The following is a 15,296-nucleotide window of genomic DNA, read 5'->3' as shown; positions in this document are numbered from 1 at the left end:
CCCTGTCTCTACAAAAAAATAAAAGCAGCCAGGCATGGCAGCTGACTCCTGTAATTCCAGCACTTTGGGAGGCTGAGGTGGGCAGATGACTTAAGGTCAGGAGTTCAAGACCAGCCTGGCCAATATGGTGAAATCCCGTTTCTACTACAAATTCAAAATTCGCTGGGTGTGGTAGTGCCCACCTGTAGTCCCAGCTACTTGGGAGACTGAGGCAGGAGAATCACTTGAACCCAGGAGGCAGAGGTTGCAGTGAGCTGAGATTTCGCCATTGCACTCCAGCCTGAGGAGGCTCCATCTCTAAATAAATAAATAAGCTGGTTACCTTGGCCAAACAGGTTCCTGTGCTGCCAGGACACTGCCACTGCATGATTCCAGGAGTCACATTCACATAGACTAGATGGTGCCTCCTAGAGTTGTCTGCAAACAATGGGACCGTTAACCCCATACTCTGCCAGCCTCACAAACCTGGCCCTCATTTCAGTGCTAGTCATAACCTACAGAATTCAGGCCAGGTTCTGCAATAAAAGTGTGAGCTGGACTTCCCAAGCATCTACCTCAGCCCAGGAGTCATTCGCTCTGGGAGGAGAGCCATACTTTCCTACTGTCTAGCTCTATGACCTTAGGCTGACTGCAGATCTTACTCTATGACCTTAGGCTGACTGCAGATCTTACTTGACATACAAGATGACAGCTTTCTTTCACAGGGGTGGCATGAGGCATAAAAGAGTCAAAACACAACCGGGCGCGGTGGCTCACGCCTGTAATCCCAGCACTCTGGGATGCCGAGGCGGGTGGATCACGAGGTCAAGAGATCGAGATCATCCTGGTCAACGAGGTGAAACCCCATCTCTACTAAAAATACAAAAATTAGCTGGGCATGGTGGCGCGCGCCTGTAATCCCAGCTACTGGAGAGGCTGAGGCAGAAGAATTGCTTGAACCCAGGAGGCGGAGGTTGCAGTGAGCCGAGTCACGCCATTGCACTCCAGCCTGGCAACGAGATGAAACTCTGTCTCAAAAAAAAAAAAAAAGAGTCAAAACACTTTCACAAAAGAGCACCTTCGGCTGGCCACAGTGGCTCACGCCTGCAATCGCAACACTGTGAGGCTGAGGCAGGCAGATGACTTGAGGTCAGGAGTTCAAGACCAGCTTGGCCAACATGGCAAAACCCTGTCTTTAATAAAAATACAAAAATTAACTGGGCATGGTGGTGCACACCTGTAGTCCCAACTTCTTAGGGGGCTGAGGCAGGAGAATCGCTTGAACCCAGGAGGTAGAGGTTGCAGTAAGCCAAGATCGTGCCACTGCACTCCATCACGGGCAACAGAGCAAGACTTTCCTTCCAAAAAAAAAAAAAAAATCACCCTACAGAAAAGGGAGTGCTCAAGAAGGCTAGGTGCTTGAGCTCCATCAGCATTCAGGACCTGTGGACTCTTGCTACCAAGGGTCTAATTCTACCCTCCCTGAATCCCACATCTTGTGGAATCTTTTTTTTTTTTTTTTTTGAGACGGAGTCTCCCTCTGTTGCCAGGCTGGAATGCAGGGGTGTGATTTTGGCTCACTGCAACCTCTGCCTCTAGGGTTCAAGCAATTCTCCTGCCTCAGCCTCCCAAGTAGCTGGGACTACAGGTGTGTGCCACCACACCTGGCTAATTCTTGTATTTTTAGTAGAGACAGAGTTTCACCATGTTGGCCAGGATGGTCTCTATCACTTGACCTTGTGATCTGCCTGCCTTGGCCTCCCAAAGTGCTGGGATTACAGGCCTGGCTAATTTTTGTATTTTTAGTAGAGACGGGGGTTTCACCATGTTGGCCAGGCTGGTGTCCAACTCAAATTTTAAAACTAAGTTTGGTGTGATGGCATGTGCCTATAGTCCGTTACTTGGGAGGCTTAAGCGGTTGGATCCCTTGAGCCCAGGAGTTTAAGGCTGCAGTACCACTATCTGAGTGACTAGAGACCCCCCCATCTTTAAATATTACATATATATATATATATATATATATATATATATATATTATTACATATATATATGTAATTTTAAAAGAAGCCAGGCACGGTGGCTCATGCCTATAATCCCAGCACTTTGGGAGGCTGAGGCGGGCGGATCATGAGGTCAGGAGTTCGAGATCAATCTGGCCAAGACGGTGAAACTCTCTCTCTAATAAAAACACAAAATTAGCTGGGCATGGTGGCACACCCCTGTAGTTCCAGCTACTCAGGAGGCGGAGGCAGAAGAATGGCCTGAACCCAGGGGACGGAGGTTGCAGTGAGCCAAGATTGAGACACTGTGCTCCAGCCTGGACGACAAAGTGACACTCTGTCTCAAAAAAAAAAGAGAAAAAGAAAAGAAAATTGATGGTTGGGTATGGTGGCTTACACCTGTAATCCCAGCACTTTGAGAGGCTAAGGCGGGCAGATCACCTGAGGTCGAGTTCAAGACCATCCTGGCTAACATGGTGAAACCCCGTCTCTACTAAAAATACAAAAACTAGCCAGCAGTAGTGGCAGGCACCTATAATCCCAGCTACTCAAGAGGCTGAGGCAGGAGAATTGCTTGAGCCCGGGAGGCAGAGGTTGCAGTGAGTCGAGATCGTGCCATTGCACTTCAGTCTGAGGGAGATGAGCGAGTCTTGGTGACAAAAAGAAAAGAAAACAAAATTTTTTTTTGAAGAGCCAGGGTCTTACCCCTGGGTGCAAGCGATCCACCTCAGCCACCCAAAGAGCTAGGAGTACAGGCATGAGTCACTGCATTCACCCAGAATCGGTTTTTCCCTGCATTACATCTTAGCTCAAACTCAGTCTCAGCTGAAGAGGAAGGAAACTGCAATCACTCTTTTTTTAATTTTTTTTAAAGACGGAGTCTCACTCTGTCGCCCAGGCTGGAGTGCAATTGCACGATCTTGGCTCACTGCAACCTCCACCTCCTAGGTTCAAGCCCTGTCTCAGACTTCCGAGTAGCTGGAATTATACATGAATGCCACCACACCCAGCTAATTTTTGCATTTTTAGTAGAGATGAGGTTTCGCCATGTTGGTCAGGCTTTTCTTGAACTTCTGACCTCAGGTGATCCACCCGTCTCAGCCTCCCAAAGTGCTGGGATTACAGGTGTAAGCCACCTCACCTGGCCTAAATCACTCTTTAGGTTGTTTTTTTTTCCTCTGCAGACAAAAAAAAAAAAGAGAGAAAATTCTCCACAATTCAACGTAAGAAAACTGGAATCGAACCGGGATCAGTGGCTCACGCCTGTAATCCCAACATTTTAGGAGGCCAAAGCAGGCAGATCATCTGAGGTCGGGAGTTAAAGACTAGCCTGACAAACATGGAGAAACCCCATCTCTACTAAAAATACAAAATTAGCTGGGCGTGGTGGCTACTCGGGAGGCTGAGGCAAGAGAAACGCCTGAACCCAGGAGTCAGAGGTTGCCGTGAGCAGAGATCATGCCATTGCACTCTAGCCTGGGCAAGAGTAAAACTCCGTTTCAAAAAAACAAAAACAAAAACAAAAAAAACTGAAATCACTGAGGAGCCAGTTATGTTGAGGATAAGAGCCCCTATCACCTTCAACTCTGTTGGAGGCCCTCAGAAATTCCAGTGTTGGAGTGGGGGACAAGGGAGGTTAGGTTTGAAGTTTGGGTTGGCTTATTAACAAACCAGATCCCCATTTTTTGGCTGGACTTGGTGGCTCATGCCTGTAATCCCAGCACTTACGGTGGCCAAGGCAGGTGGATCACTTAAGGTCAGGAGTTTGAGACCATTCTGGCCAACATAGTGAAATATAGTCTCTACTAAAAATACAAAAAAAAAAAAAAAAAAAAAGGCGTGGTGGCAGGCACCTGCAATCCCAGCTACTTGGGTGGCTGAGGCAGGAGACTCGCTTGAACCTGGGAGGTGGAGGTTGCAGTGAGCCGAGATTGTACCACTGCACTCCAGCCGGGGTGATAGAGCGAGACTTGTTAAAACGAACAAACCAAACCAGATCTCCATTTCTCAATGACTTATGGCCCTTGAAGTGAAAGTGGCAGGACCCTTTGGACCTCCCATTAGAAGCAGCAAACCACATTTATCCATCAAACTTCACAGAAAGCCCCTAGCTGCCCTGCCCAGGGAGAGGGCCTGACAGAGGAGTACCGTGTGTCCAGGGGTTCACTAAGGAACTGTCTACCCATGCCCTACAATCAGCACAGCTCCTGGCCTGAACTGATGAATTTGGAGACAACTTCTGAAAGGATGCATACTACAGGGCCCCCCTTTTTAAAAATTAGGAATTACTCTATCAAGTGAGGTTAGAAACATAAGAAAAAATTACCTCAAACATTCACAGCATTAAACGAATAGGACAAGGTCAGAAAGCGAGGTTTTTTTTCCTTTTTACTGGTTTATAATAATTTTTAAAACCCCATCACACCCATAAACCACCACAGGTGAGAGAGATGGAGAATGAATGCTACAGTATGTGGATAGAGTGGGGAATCCAGATATTCCCTAGGGTAGTGTGGGATGGAGACAGGGAGTGTGGAGAGGAGGCCCTGGCTTGGACCCTTATTGCTGGCTGGGGGTGGCTGGCAGAGGGAAGTGGGACTCAGGCTGAACTGCAAAATAGGGAACATCTCACACCAAAGGCGAGGGCAGTTGGGGGCAGGGGGATCACAGTACATTTTCCATGCAGACTAGGGGTGGGAGTGAGAGCTTTAGAGACTTGCACCCCTACACAGGAAGAGTTTGAGGTTGTTTGACTTAAAGCCCCCAAGTTGGTGTCTGGTCCAATTTCCTAAAATGGCAGCTCACCTTTCAGGGAGAGGTATTGGGGAGAAAAAAAAAAAAAATACAGCAAGAGTATCTTTTGGAGATCAAGCAAGGGATGGGGGAGACAGTGGTGCTCTTTAAACGTGACTCCGAAAAGCAGGAACTGGAAGAGGGCCCTGGGTGAGGTGGTGGCCAATACCTTGGGAGAAGGCATTGAGCCGGAAGCTGCAGGTGCTCCTGAGGGCTCAGGACAGGGAGGTACCAGTGTTCACAGACAGCAGGAAAACAACTGGGAACAATAAATTAGGACTTCATGTTGCTATCATTTGGCATAACACAATCAAGCTTTTTTTTTTCCTTTTTCTTTTTAAATATAAGGCAACTTGCCAACACATAATTTAAAAACTGGTCGCCAGTCACATTGCTTCAGATCACTAGAGAATTTCTGGCTAAAGAACAGTAGTGGATTGTGAACAAAATGCAAAATCTTAAATAAGAACCATTAGCTCACATTCTCCAGAGACAAGAGGAAAGGTAAGGGCTTATTTTGTCTTTAAAAAATAAAAAAGCCCAACTCTGCATCTTTAACAGGAGTGCAAAAATTTTTAACAAAACAACCTAAGTTTAAAGTTACAGAAAACTGTTAAATTTCTAGCCAACTAATTGTCCTTGGGGATGAGACACGCTGAGCATGGAGCAGATGAGGGTACGCTCTAAGAATGGACAAAGGGCAGGAGGGGCTGTTTCCAATGTAGGCCCAGCTCCAGGTGTCACAACCATGCTCATTTGGTAAAGGAAGTATTCAAAGAGCTTAAGGCTTTGTGTTTTTTTTTTTTTTTTCCTTCATTAAACTGAGGGGCTGCACTACAGGGTGAATGTACCTGTGGGGCCACTCACACACAATGCTACTCAAACCCACACTACATTCATACAGAAACGTAACATTTAAAACTTAACAGTGTAGAGCAATATTCTTAGCCAGTGTAGAGAGAACCAAATGCCTTTTTTTTTTTTTTTTTTTGGTGTTTTTAATCCCAAACTCCAATGTGATCATTCCTTACCTACCTAATTCCTGAAGTAAGGTAGACTTTGTTTGTTTGAGGGGGAAAGGACAGGGGCTGTGGGCAGCAGGTGAGTTAGGGGACAGGCAACAGTGAGAAGAGATCTTGAGTATGCTGAAAAGTCACTGTGTTTTTCTAGGTTTGGAAAGGGGAATCTGGAACCAAGATGCCAATACAAAGATTTCCCCCCACATACATATCTCAAGAAATGGTCAAATACCTGCAAGATACCCTTGAGGTCGAGTGTGGCAAGGGCAAGTGTAGTGGCTGTGGGATCAATGTCACAAAACAAAGCCTTGAGGAATGGAAAGGAACTCGAAGGACATGAAGACTGGGTCAGCTTTGATTTGAGATCTTTGGGTGAATAAGGAATTAGCTTCCAGAGCACTTGGGAAATCTTGCTTCTTAGTCCTGGGGGGATGTGGGGGAGGAGGAAGGGAGGAGCAACAGGCAGAGGCCTGGTTTAGGGGCCTGAGCACCTACACTATCTCAACTAGGGCATTCCCTCAGCCCACACCTCAGTTGTCCAAAGGGAAACAGGCAGAGGTTCAAAAAAAAGATGTGTGGGAGCTGGCTGGAAATGGTCAAGGTCCAGAGATGAGCTGACAGGCAGTCAATGGAGAGGAAAGCCTGGGCTTGGGGTTAGGTTCTAACATAAAACCAAAAGTTGCTAGAGGGGAGGATGAGAAGACTCATTCTGTCCTGTTAGATTCCACCAAATTCCCTTTCTTAGACATCTGAGAATGATCACATTGGAGCAGTGAAACTTTCAAACTATCCAGTTACTTAAAAGACTAAACCTAGGAGGGTGATGTATGATGTGTTGCACGTGGAGGGCACCAGGGCTACCTATCTATACCCTGGGTGCTGAATATGAAGACTTCGACTATCTGTGGGATCAGGGGCTCGGTTGCCAGGGGCTCGGTGGGCCTTGCTCAGCATGGCCAGGCTCTGTTCTCGGAAGCAGGCCTGCTGGAAATCCCCACTTAGGTAATCCACTGTTTGCATCAAGCTGTTCTGGCTTGCCACTGGACCGCCCCCGGTCCCTGCTCGGTAGTGGGCCCCAGGAGCGGCCGCACAGTCGAGGGGTGCACCTGTGGGCTGCCCACCGTGGAACGGCATGGCGAGGTCCTGAGACCCCGAGCTGTCGCTATTGGGAGTGGGCAGAATGTTGTTCCACAGGGGTTGGAAGTAGTGACCATTGGGGTAGGCCAATGGGGCTGCCAGGCCGTTGACTGGTGGGGATGGGGTTGGCTTTTCCAGGGGTGGCTTCAGATGGAAGGACTGTGCCAGGCAGAGTTCCTGCGGGTAGGCAGGGGCCTTGCCCACAAAGCCAGGCCCTGCCAACTCGCGTCCTGCTGCATGCTTGCCTGTCAGGCCAGGGGCTGGTGTCCCACCAGCCTCGTTGCACATCTGTTGTAGGTGGGCCAGCTGGTGCTGGTTCCAGGTGACTGGCTTGAGGTCGCTAGGGTAGCCAGTGGGGGCGCGAGAGATGCCTGTGGGCAGGTTAACGGGACCTGCAGCAGGCAACGCGGCGGTGGCCGCATGGGTGTGCTCCATGGGATTGACCACACATGAAGGCATTGGTGTGGGGACGCTGTGGGTTGACACCCGGGTGCTTGCATTGATGAGCAGACTGCGACTAATGGGGCTGGGGTTGGCGATCTGGCCCTCACACACTGAGGTAGTGCTGATGCCTGCCCTCGTCTGGCAAAACTGGTTGATCTGGTGCACGATGCTACTCAGGTCCGGGGGCTGGCTGTGCTGCAGGGTGGCCGCCATTGAAAGGGGGATAGTTGAGGTAGACACGGTCACATTCGGGGGGGCATCTGAGTCTGGCATCTTCCGGCCTCCATGCAGCAAGGGATTATGGGGGTGCTGGAGACCCTGGTGTGCCAGGGCCTGAGGGTGGACCAAGCCCTGGGTTTGGGCCATGGGCTGAGGGTGGCCCAGGCCCTGAGGCTGCTGGAGGCTCTGAGGGTGGGACAGTGCCTGGGGTGGTGGGATACCCTGAGGGTGCTGCAGCGTCTGGGGAGGGGCATGGGCCAGGGTCTGTGCATGCTGCAGGGCCTGCTGACGGGCCAGAGCCTGGGCCTGGGGGTGGGCTAAAGTGCTGGGTGCCACAGTAGCATAGGGTGCCACTGGGGGGTTCATGATGGCCTCAGGGAGCAACCGGGCTCGGGTGCCGTCAAAGTCCTTGAGTATGCTTTTGGCTGGCACTTTGACAATGGCAAGCAGGCCTGCCTTGGTGGCGGCCTGCGTCGGATAGGGGCTGTAGCGCTGGACTGATGTGTCGAGGCCGTTCACAGTACGACGAACGTGTTTCCGCTGGGGAACCTTCACACTGTTGGGGAAGATTTTTATAGTCAGTGGGTTGTTTGCGACCTTCTTAGCATATGCATCCAATTCGGCTGGGGTAGGATAGTGAGCAGTTCTCATTTTCTGTGTAGTGTCCCCTAGAGAGAGAGAGAGAGAGAATGGGAAGGAGAGCAAAGAGGGAGAGGGAGCTCATCAGTGCCAAGCCAACCAGCCCTTCTAGACTTCCCTATTGAGGGCCTAGGGTGGGGTGGGGAAGTGACTAGTTATCATTTATAGTCTTCATTCTAGACCCAGCTTCAGTCTTCACATTAACAAGCACTGCTAACGTTCAGTAAGTGCTTAAAGTGGACCAGGCTCTGTGCTGAGTTACAGGCCATCTCAGTGACTCCTCACTATTGCTTTAGAAGCAGGCACTAGCATCATTCCCATTTTATAAATGAGCTAACTAGAGATCAGAATAGCAAAGCAGCTTTCGAAGTCTCATCTTGGAGAACCAGAACTTGGCCAATACTCAGAGAGGTAACCATGAGTTCCCCCACTACACAGAAATGCAGGGTTTCTGGGCACAGTGGCTCACGCCTGTAATCTCAGCAGTTTGGGAGGCCAAGGCAGGTGGATCACCTGACGTCAGGAGTTCGAGACCAGCCTGGCCAACATGGTGAAACCCTGTCTCTACTAAAAATACAAAAATTAGCTGTGGTGTGTGCCTGTAATCCCAGCTATTGAGGAGGCTGAGGCAGGAGAACTGCTTGAACCTGGGAAGCGGAGGTTGCAGTGTCGAGATTGTGTCACTTCACTCCAGCCTGGGCGACAGAGAGAGACTCCATCTCCAAAAAATAAAAATAAAAAAAGGCAGGGTAGGGGCCAGGCACAGTGGTTCACACCTGTAAGCACTTTGGAAGGCCAAGGTGGGTAGATCACCTGAGGTCAGGAGTTTGAGACCAGCCTGACCAACATGGAGAAATCCCATCTCTACTAAAAATATAAAATTACTCACACATGGTGGTACATGCCTGTAATCCCAGCTACTCAGGAGACTGAGGCAGGAGAATCACTTGAACCTGGGAGGTGGAGGTTGCAGTGGGCTGAGATTGTGCCATTGCACTCTAGCCTGGGCAATAAGAGCAAAACTCCATCTCAAAAAAAAGGAAAAAAAAAAGAAATGCAGGGTCTGTGCTGAGCATGGTGGCTCACACCTGTATTCCCAGCACTTTGGGAGGCCGAGGCAGGCAGATCACCTGAGGTCAAGAGTTCCAGACCAGCTTGGCCAACATGGCAAAACCCTGTCTCTACTAAAAATATGAAAATTAGCCAGGCGTGGTGGCCGGCACCTGTAATCACAACTACTTGAGAGGCTAAGGCAGAAGAATAGCTTGAACCCGCAAGGCTGAGTTTGCAGTGAGCCGAGATTGCACCACTGCACTCCAGCCTGGGTGACAGAGCAAGGCTCCGTCTCAGGAAAATAAAAAAAGAGAAATACAGCGTCTGGAACTCTACCAGCCCAGTGGCCTGACGGTAGAAGGTTCTAAGCAAAGCTACTTGCCAGGGCCCTTGGTGGCCCTTCAGTCTATACGGAACCCAGAGCTACGACTCTGCAGTCTGCAGTGACCAATGAGGCATCAGCTTTCCCTTGTATCTTGGCAGCTGGGGGGCTGTGCCAACTGGGTGGGCACCCTGACACAGTGGACAGAATGCTTCCTTTCAGGAGCAGAGGAATAAGCTGCCAACCTCTCTCCCATTCCCCATGTCACAAGTTCACTTTTGTTTACAGTTTACTCTATGCCTGGCTGGGTGAGGATCAAAGGCTTTATTTATTTCCTTGAGAAGGATGGTAATAATGACAGGGCAGCAGGGAAGGGAATTGAGAAGAAAGGATTCAGAGCATCTTTCAATCCTAAGAGCCAAAAATGTGTATATTTGGTCCATATTAGCTGTCACTTTCCAAAAAGAAAGAGGAAAAACCTGCCTTCCTTTGGAGACTGCGGAAATGCCTACTCGGTGTGCCTCATTAATGTTAACAGTCTCTTTGTTCCCATCTCCTGTTGCCTCCCATCAGGGGGCTCAGCGGATGTCCGGCTTCCAGTCAAAAAGGAAAAGGTTCCAAGAACAAGGGCTCTTTACGGATGCCAAGCTCCTGCAAGGGGGCTGGGGCTCTGCTCTACTCTCTCTCTCTCTCTCTCTCTGAGGGAGGGTCTCCCCTGAGTTTACACAAAAGGTGCTTAATAAATGCTTGCTGACTGAGTACATAGACTGTCCAAAACAGAAATGGCTTGGCTGGGAGCCCAGGGTTAGCTAGCTGACTCTCTCCCTACTTCCTCCCCTTGCAAAAGGCAGCCAGACTAATCTGACTGAATGCCCAGCTTGTGGCCTCAGGTGGCCTTGACCCAAAGGAGACCCCATTCAAAGTCATGTCACTGGGTATCACCCAGAACAGAGGTAGGCTAGTGAGCATATTAGAAGGAAAATGAGTACAACTGCCTTTATTCAGTGATAATGATGTTTAGCAAGCTTAGAAATCCTGCTTTGGGAAGCAGGAAAATAAAGTTCAAGTCAGCAGGGGCAAGAGAGATTTGGGCCCATGCTCACAGGCAGATCTAAGCAAAAAGACCCAGGTATCCCAACCCCCGAAAAAAGGTCTGTGCTTTCAAATACTGGCAAAAAAAGGTCTGGGATCACTGACTGAGAGACAGTCCCTAAACTCAAGACACCAGAATTCCAATAGAAATGCCTTGGTCAACCACTGTACCTATGTGTCTTCGATCTCGGCTCACCGCAACCTCCGCCTCCTGGGTTCAGGCAATTCTCCTGCCTCATCCTCCTGAGTAGCTGGGATTACAGGCACACACCACCATGCCCAGCTAATTTTTTGTATCTTTGGTAGAGACGGGGTTTCACCATGTTGACCAGGATGGTCTCAATCTCTTGACCTCATGATCCACCTGCCTCGGCTCCCAAAGTGCTGGGATTACAGGTTTGAGCGCGCCCGGCCACCTATGTGTCTTATTGGTTAAAATTTCATATGAGGCCGGGTGCGGTGGCTCAAGCCTGTAATCCCAGCACTTTGGGAGGCCGAGGCGGGTGGATCACGAGATCAAGATATCGAGACCATCCTGGTCAACATGGTGAAACCCCGTCTCTACTAAAGACACAAAAAATTAGCTGGGCATGGTGGCGCGTGCCTGTAATCCCAGCTACTCAGGAGGCTGAGGCAGGAGAATTGCCTGAACCCAGGAGGCGGAGGTTGCGGTGAGCCAAGATTGCGCCATTGCACTCCAGCCTGGGTAACAAGAGCGAAACTCCATCTCAATAAATAAATAAATAAATAAATAAACAAAATTTCATATGATACTCCAAGCACAGCGCCTTAAACTTACTCCACCTCCATGCTGGTGGGCTTCTCTCCTTGAAATCCAAGTAGGAGTCATATAGTACCTTGTTGAATAGAAGAGCCCCTTTGTTCTGTGTCAGTACCAACTCAGTTTTTTTCCTAGCAGAGGCAAGGGGAAAACTTGGCCTCATTCAGGAGTATGGAAGGGGACATTTATCCACATTGATTAGTTCTCTTGGTGCTGCCTCCACTGATACTGACAGTGGTGAAGAGGGTAGTCAAAGGATTCAGAATTAAAGTGAGATGAGGGCAGGGAGGGTACAGTAACAAGGCTATAGTAGCTTTGTTAAGGAAGAACCCCAAAGATCAGTACAGTGTACTGAACAAAAACGGGGTGTCATTCTGGGAATACAGCACCATCTACCTCACATACCAGACTGAAGCCTAACCCTTAAAAAAAAAGTTTTCTCAACACTTATCACAGCCCCACACAGGCACCCTGACCACTTATTTTCTTCTGTAATGTATTTCCGTAATTGCACAGCCAGCACAGACACCACAGCTTTGTAAGCAACTTACTTAAATATCTTGTACCAATGGTGTCACTGATAGAGACATAGAAAATGTAGGGAATAGAAAATCTGTAGTTTGTAAAAAGTTAGAGAAACATGTATTCAAGTACTAGCTTCATCATCTGCCCATACTGAGAGCCCGTCATTCCTCAATTATCAACAGGGATGAATTCTGCTTTCCTACTTCACAGACTTACTAAGATCAAGAGATTCAAGGAACCTTGTCACTGAATGAGCATTTTCATTTCAATGTGAACAGGAACTATGATGGTCAATAGTTACTATTCAAGGATAGCAGATGTGGCTGAGTCTGACCACAGGCAACACAAAGCAAACTGACTAAAGAATCCCTAACTGCAGGACCCCTGGCCTTCAGCCTGAGTTAAATGTAACAGAAAGCACTGTTGTCTATTCCAGCAACTGGAAGAAAATTTCTCCTTGAAATCCAGTCCTCCCAATGGAGACCTCTCTGTTCATCTTTCTGTTTTGGAGGCCAAAGAGCACAGGTGGCATATGCAGAGGAACCTCTATCGGTAGGAAGAGGCACAGGCACTGTATTTCAAACATAGATTTTGGAGTCTGAGCTGAGTACAAATTCTAGTCCAATCACTGGACAGTCATGTGGCACTGGCAATTGACAAATCTTCTATGCCTTATCCTTGTAACACAGAGTCTCCCATATGGAACTTCTGAGGAATGAGTGAGAACATATGTGAAAATATTCAATATAGTGCTTGGCACATGGTAGCAACTTGACAAATGTTAAGTATTATTTCTATGAGTCTATCCAGTTATTGGGTCAATTTCCCATTTCCAGGCCCCTCCACTAGGGGGCAGATGGGCATATAAAGAAGCAGTAAAAGAAGCTGATTTTGGCATTTGTCCCAGGACCCCCAGTGCTCTGCCATGGAAGGAGGTCAAAGTTGTTATCTAAAGATGGTTTAACGACCAAGGACCTGTTATCATTTCAGCCATTCAAACAGTAAATATTTACTGAGCCACTACTATATTGTGATCCTGAGAAGGAGAAATACAGAGCAGAGGTTTGGGATTAAGAAAGAAAAAATTTCTCAATATTGAAGAATTTGGCTAAAAGAAAAAAGAAAAGAAAGAGAAGTTCAAAATCACACATTTTCTGAGGCATTGGGGGAAGATGGGTCAGATTAAAACAAAATTTCCACGTACAAAGTTTCAAAATGGCTAAGGACTCTCCAAGCAAGTTACGTCATGGAATATATGATCTAGAAAAGCTCTAGGAGGCCATCCATCTAACCTCAACTAACCTAACCCCAAGCCAAGATGTTCTTTAATCCATTCAGCCTGCCCTCTGGCAAATCACAAATCTGGGTTAGGAAGAACATTACAGTCTCCTACACACACAGAAAAGGAAGAGGAGAACAGAAAAAGTTTTAAGGGATCAATCCTGTGATTCTGAACATATGGCAGCTGAAGCCTTGGGAAAAGCCATTAGCTAGGTAACTTACAGTGCTGGGGAAAGAAGCCACATTTCCCATCTTCTGATCCCTGGGGTCCACCAATCCTGCCTCATGCTGACTGTATTTATATTATAAAGCACACTGAACTGTAAACACCTGTGCCCATCCCACTCCACCAGACATCACGCTTTGTGTTTCTAGCAACTTTTAAGACCCTCCTGAGGATGGAGGGTAGGGAACGGCTGACAGCATTATCACAAAACTTTTTAAGGTCTCTATTGCTGATGGACCGGGGCTCTGAGCAGCTGCCTGGCTGCTGGTTCCCAAAGGAGACAGTTTATGCTCTATCTCACCTTAACTGTAAATGCTTAATGCTAACAGCTATAAGTCACATGACCTAATTTTTTTCTTAAACATTTTGGGGGAGAAAAGAAGACAGCAGACAAGCTTCTTCAAACACAATTAAGCTCTTGCTTCTACAAAGGTGTGGGTGTGTTTATGGATAGCAATGAGAGTTGGAAGGGATCAAACACTTTGTCTGCGAAACGGACATATGAGCCTAAAACCAGAGAAGACGGATATCTCAATTCTGAATCCAGATTTGGGGACAGTGGTTAGCAGAGGTTACTTGGGAGCTGCTTTGGGGAGAAGGGTGTTTTTTTTTTTTTGAGATGGAGTCTTGCTCTGTCATCCAGGTTAGAGTGCAATGGTGTGATCTCAGCTCACTGTAACCTCTGCCTCCCGGGTTCAAATAATTCTCCAGCCTCAGTCCCCTGAGTAGCTGGATTACAGGCACCCACCACTGTGCCTGGCTAATTTTTTGCATTTTTAGTAGAGACAAGTTTTTGCCTTGTTGGCCAGGCTGATTTAGAACTCCTGACCTCAGGTGATCCACCCACCTCCGCCTCCCAAAGTGCTGGGATTACAGGTATAAACCACCACGCCCAGCCTTTTTTTTTTTTTTTTGAGGCAGAGTCTCACTCTTGTTACCCAGAATGGAGTGCAATGGCACGATCTTGGCTCACTACAACCTCCTCCTCCCGGGTTCTAACGATTCTCCTGCCTCTGCCTTCCAGGTTCTGGTGATTCTCCCACCTCAGCCTCAGGATTACTGGCACCTGCCACCATACCTGGCTAATTTTTGTATTTTTAGTAGAAACTGGGTTTCACCATGTTGCCCAGGCTGGTCTTGAACTCCCGACCTCAGGTGATCTGCCTGCCTCGGCCTCCCAAAGTGCCAGGGTTACAGGCATAAGCCACCAAGGCGCAGTAACACCTGTAACACATGAGGTCGGGAGCTCAAGACCAGCCTGGGCAACATGGTGAAACCCTGTCTCTACTAAAAATACAAAAATTAGCCTGGGGTGGTAACACATGCCTATACTCCCAGCTACTACTCAGGAGGCTGAGGCGGGAGAATCTTTTGAACTCGGGAGGTGGAGGCTGCAGAGAGCTGAGGTTGTGCCACTGCATTCCAGCCTGGGCAACAGAGTGAGACTCCGTCTCAAATAAATAAATAAATAAAATAAAATAAAACAAAAAGTGCACACCAAGATAAACCTGCCAATTTGCTTTTCCTCCAAATGGCTCTTCCCTTGATATCACATCTTTGGGTAAAGCTGTCAGTGTGTAAGAAAGCAAGCTTCTCTTTGTCATCTTATTATACACCTCTAAGTACATTCCCTCTACAGTTGTACCCCCAGAAGCCCAGAAATAGGCACAGTGTAGTTAGGATGCTGATTTGGATGGCCAGGGAGTATAACATAACACCTTCATAACCCAATCATCACTTATCAAGATAGAGGCTGGGTCGAGAAAGCTATAGCAGAGCTTGCCTT

At 48.1% G+C, this 15,296-nt stretch overlaps 1 protein-coding gene across 7 annotated transcripts in view; it reads right to left on the bottom strand.

Annotated features, from left to right (window-relative positions):
* Positions 1 to 4,349: 4,349 nt before the first annotated feature.
* Positions 4,350 to 15,296, bottom strand: part of FAM222B (family with sequence similarity 222 member B) — a 91,598-nt gene continuing 80,651 nt past the window's right edge. For 4 of the 7 annotated variants that reach the window (XM_035300930.3, XM_002748234.7, XM_054256163.2 and 1 more), the window contains exon 3: positions 4,350 to 8,259. In XM_035300930.3, coding sequence (XP_035156821.3) covers positions 6,653 to 8,259 — 1,607 coding nt within the window. In that variant the 3' untranslated portion in view covers positions 4,350 to 6,652. The remainder of the gene's footprint in view (positions 8,260 to 15,296) is intronic. The other 3 variants (XM_078373977.1, XM_078373978.1, XM_078373976.1) reach the window with 2 other exon arrangements.

The sequence above is a fragment of the Callithrix jacchus genome, chromosome 5, assembly GCF_049354715.1.
Source record: "Callithrix jacchus isolate 240 chromosome 5, calJac240_pri, whole genome shotgun sequence".
NCBI classification, from domain to species: Eukaryota; Metazoa; Chordata; class Mammalia; order Primates; family Cebidae; genus Callithrix; species Callithrix jacchus.
The sequence above is the reverse complement of the archived record's forward strand: the minus strand, read 5'-3'. Positions and strand labels throughout refer to the sequence as shown.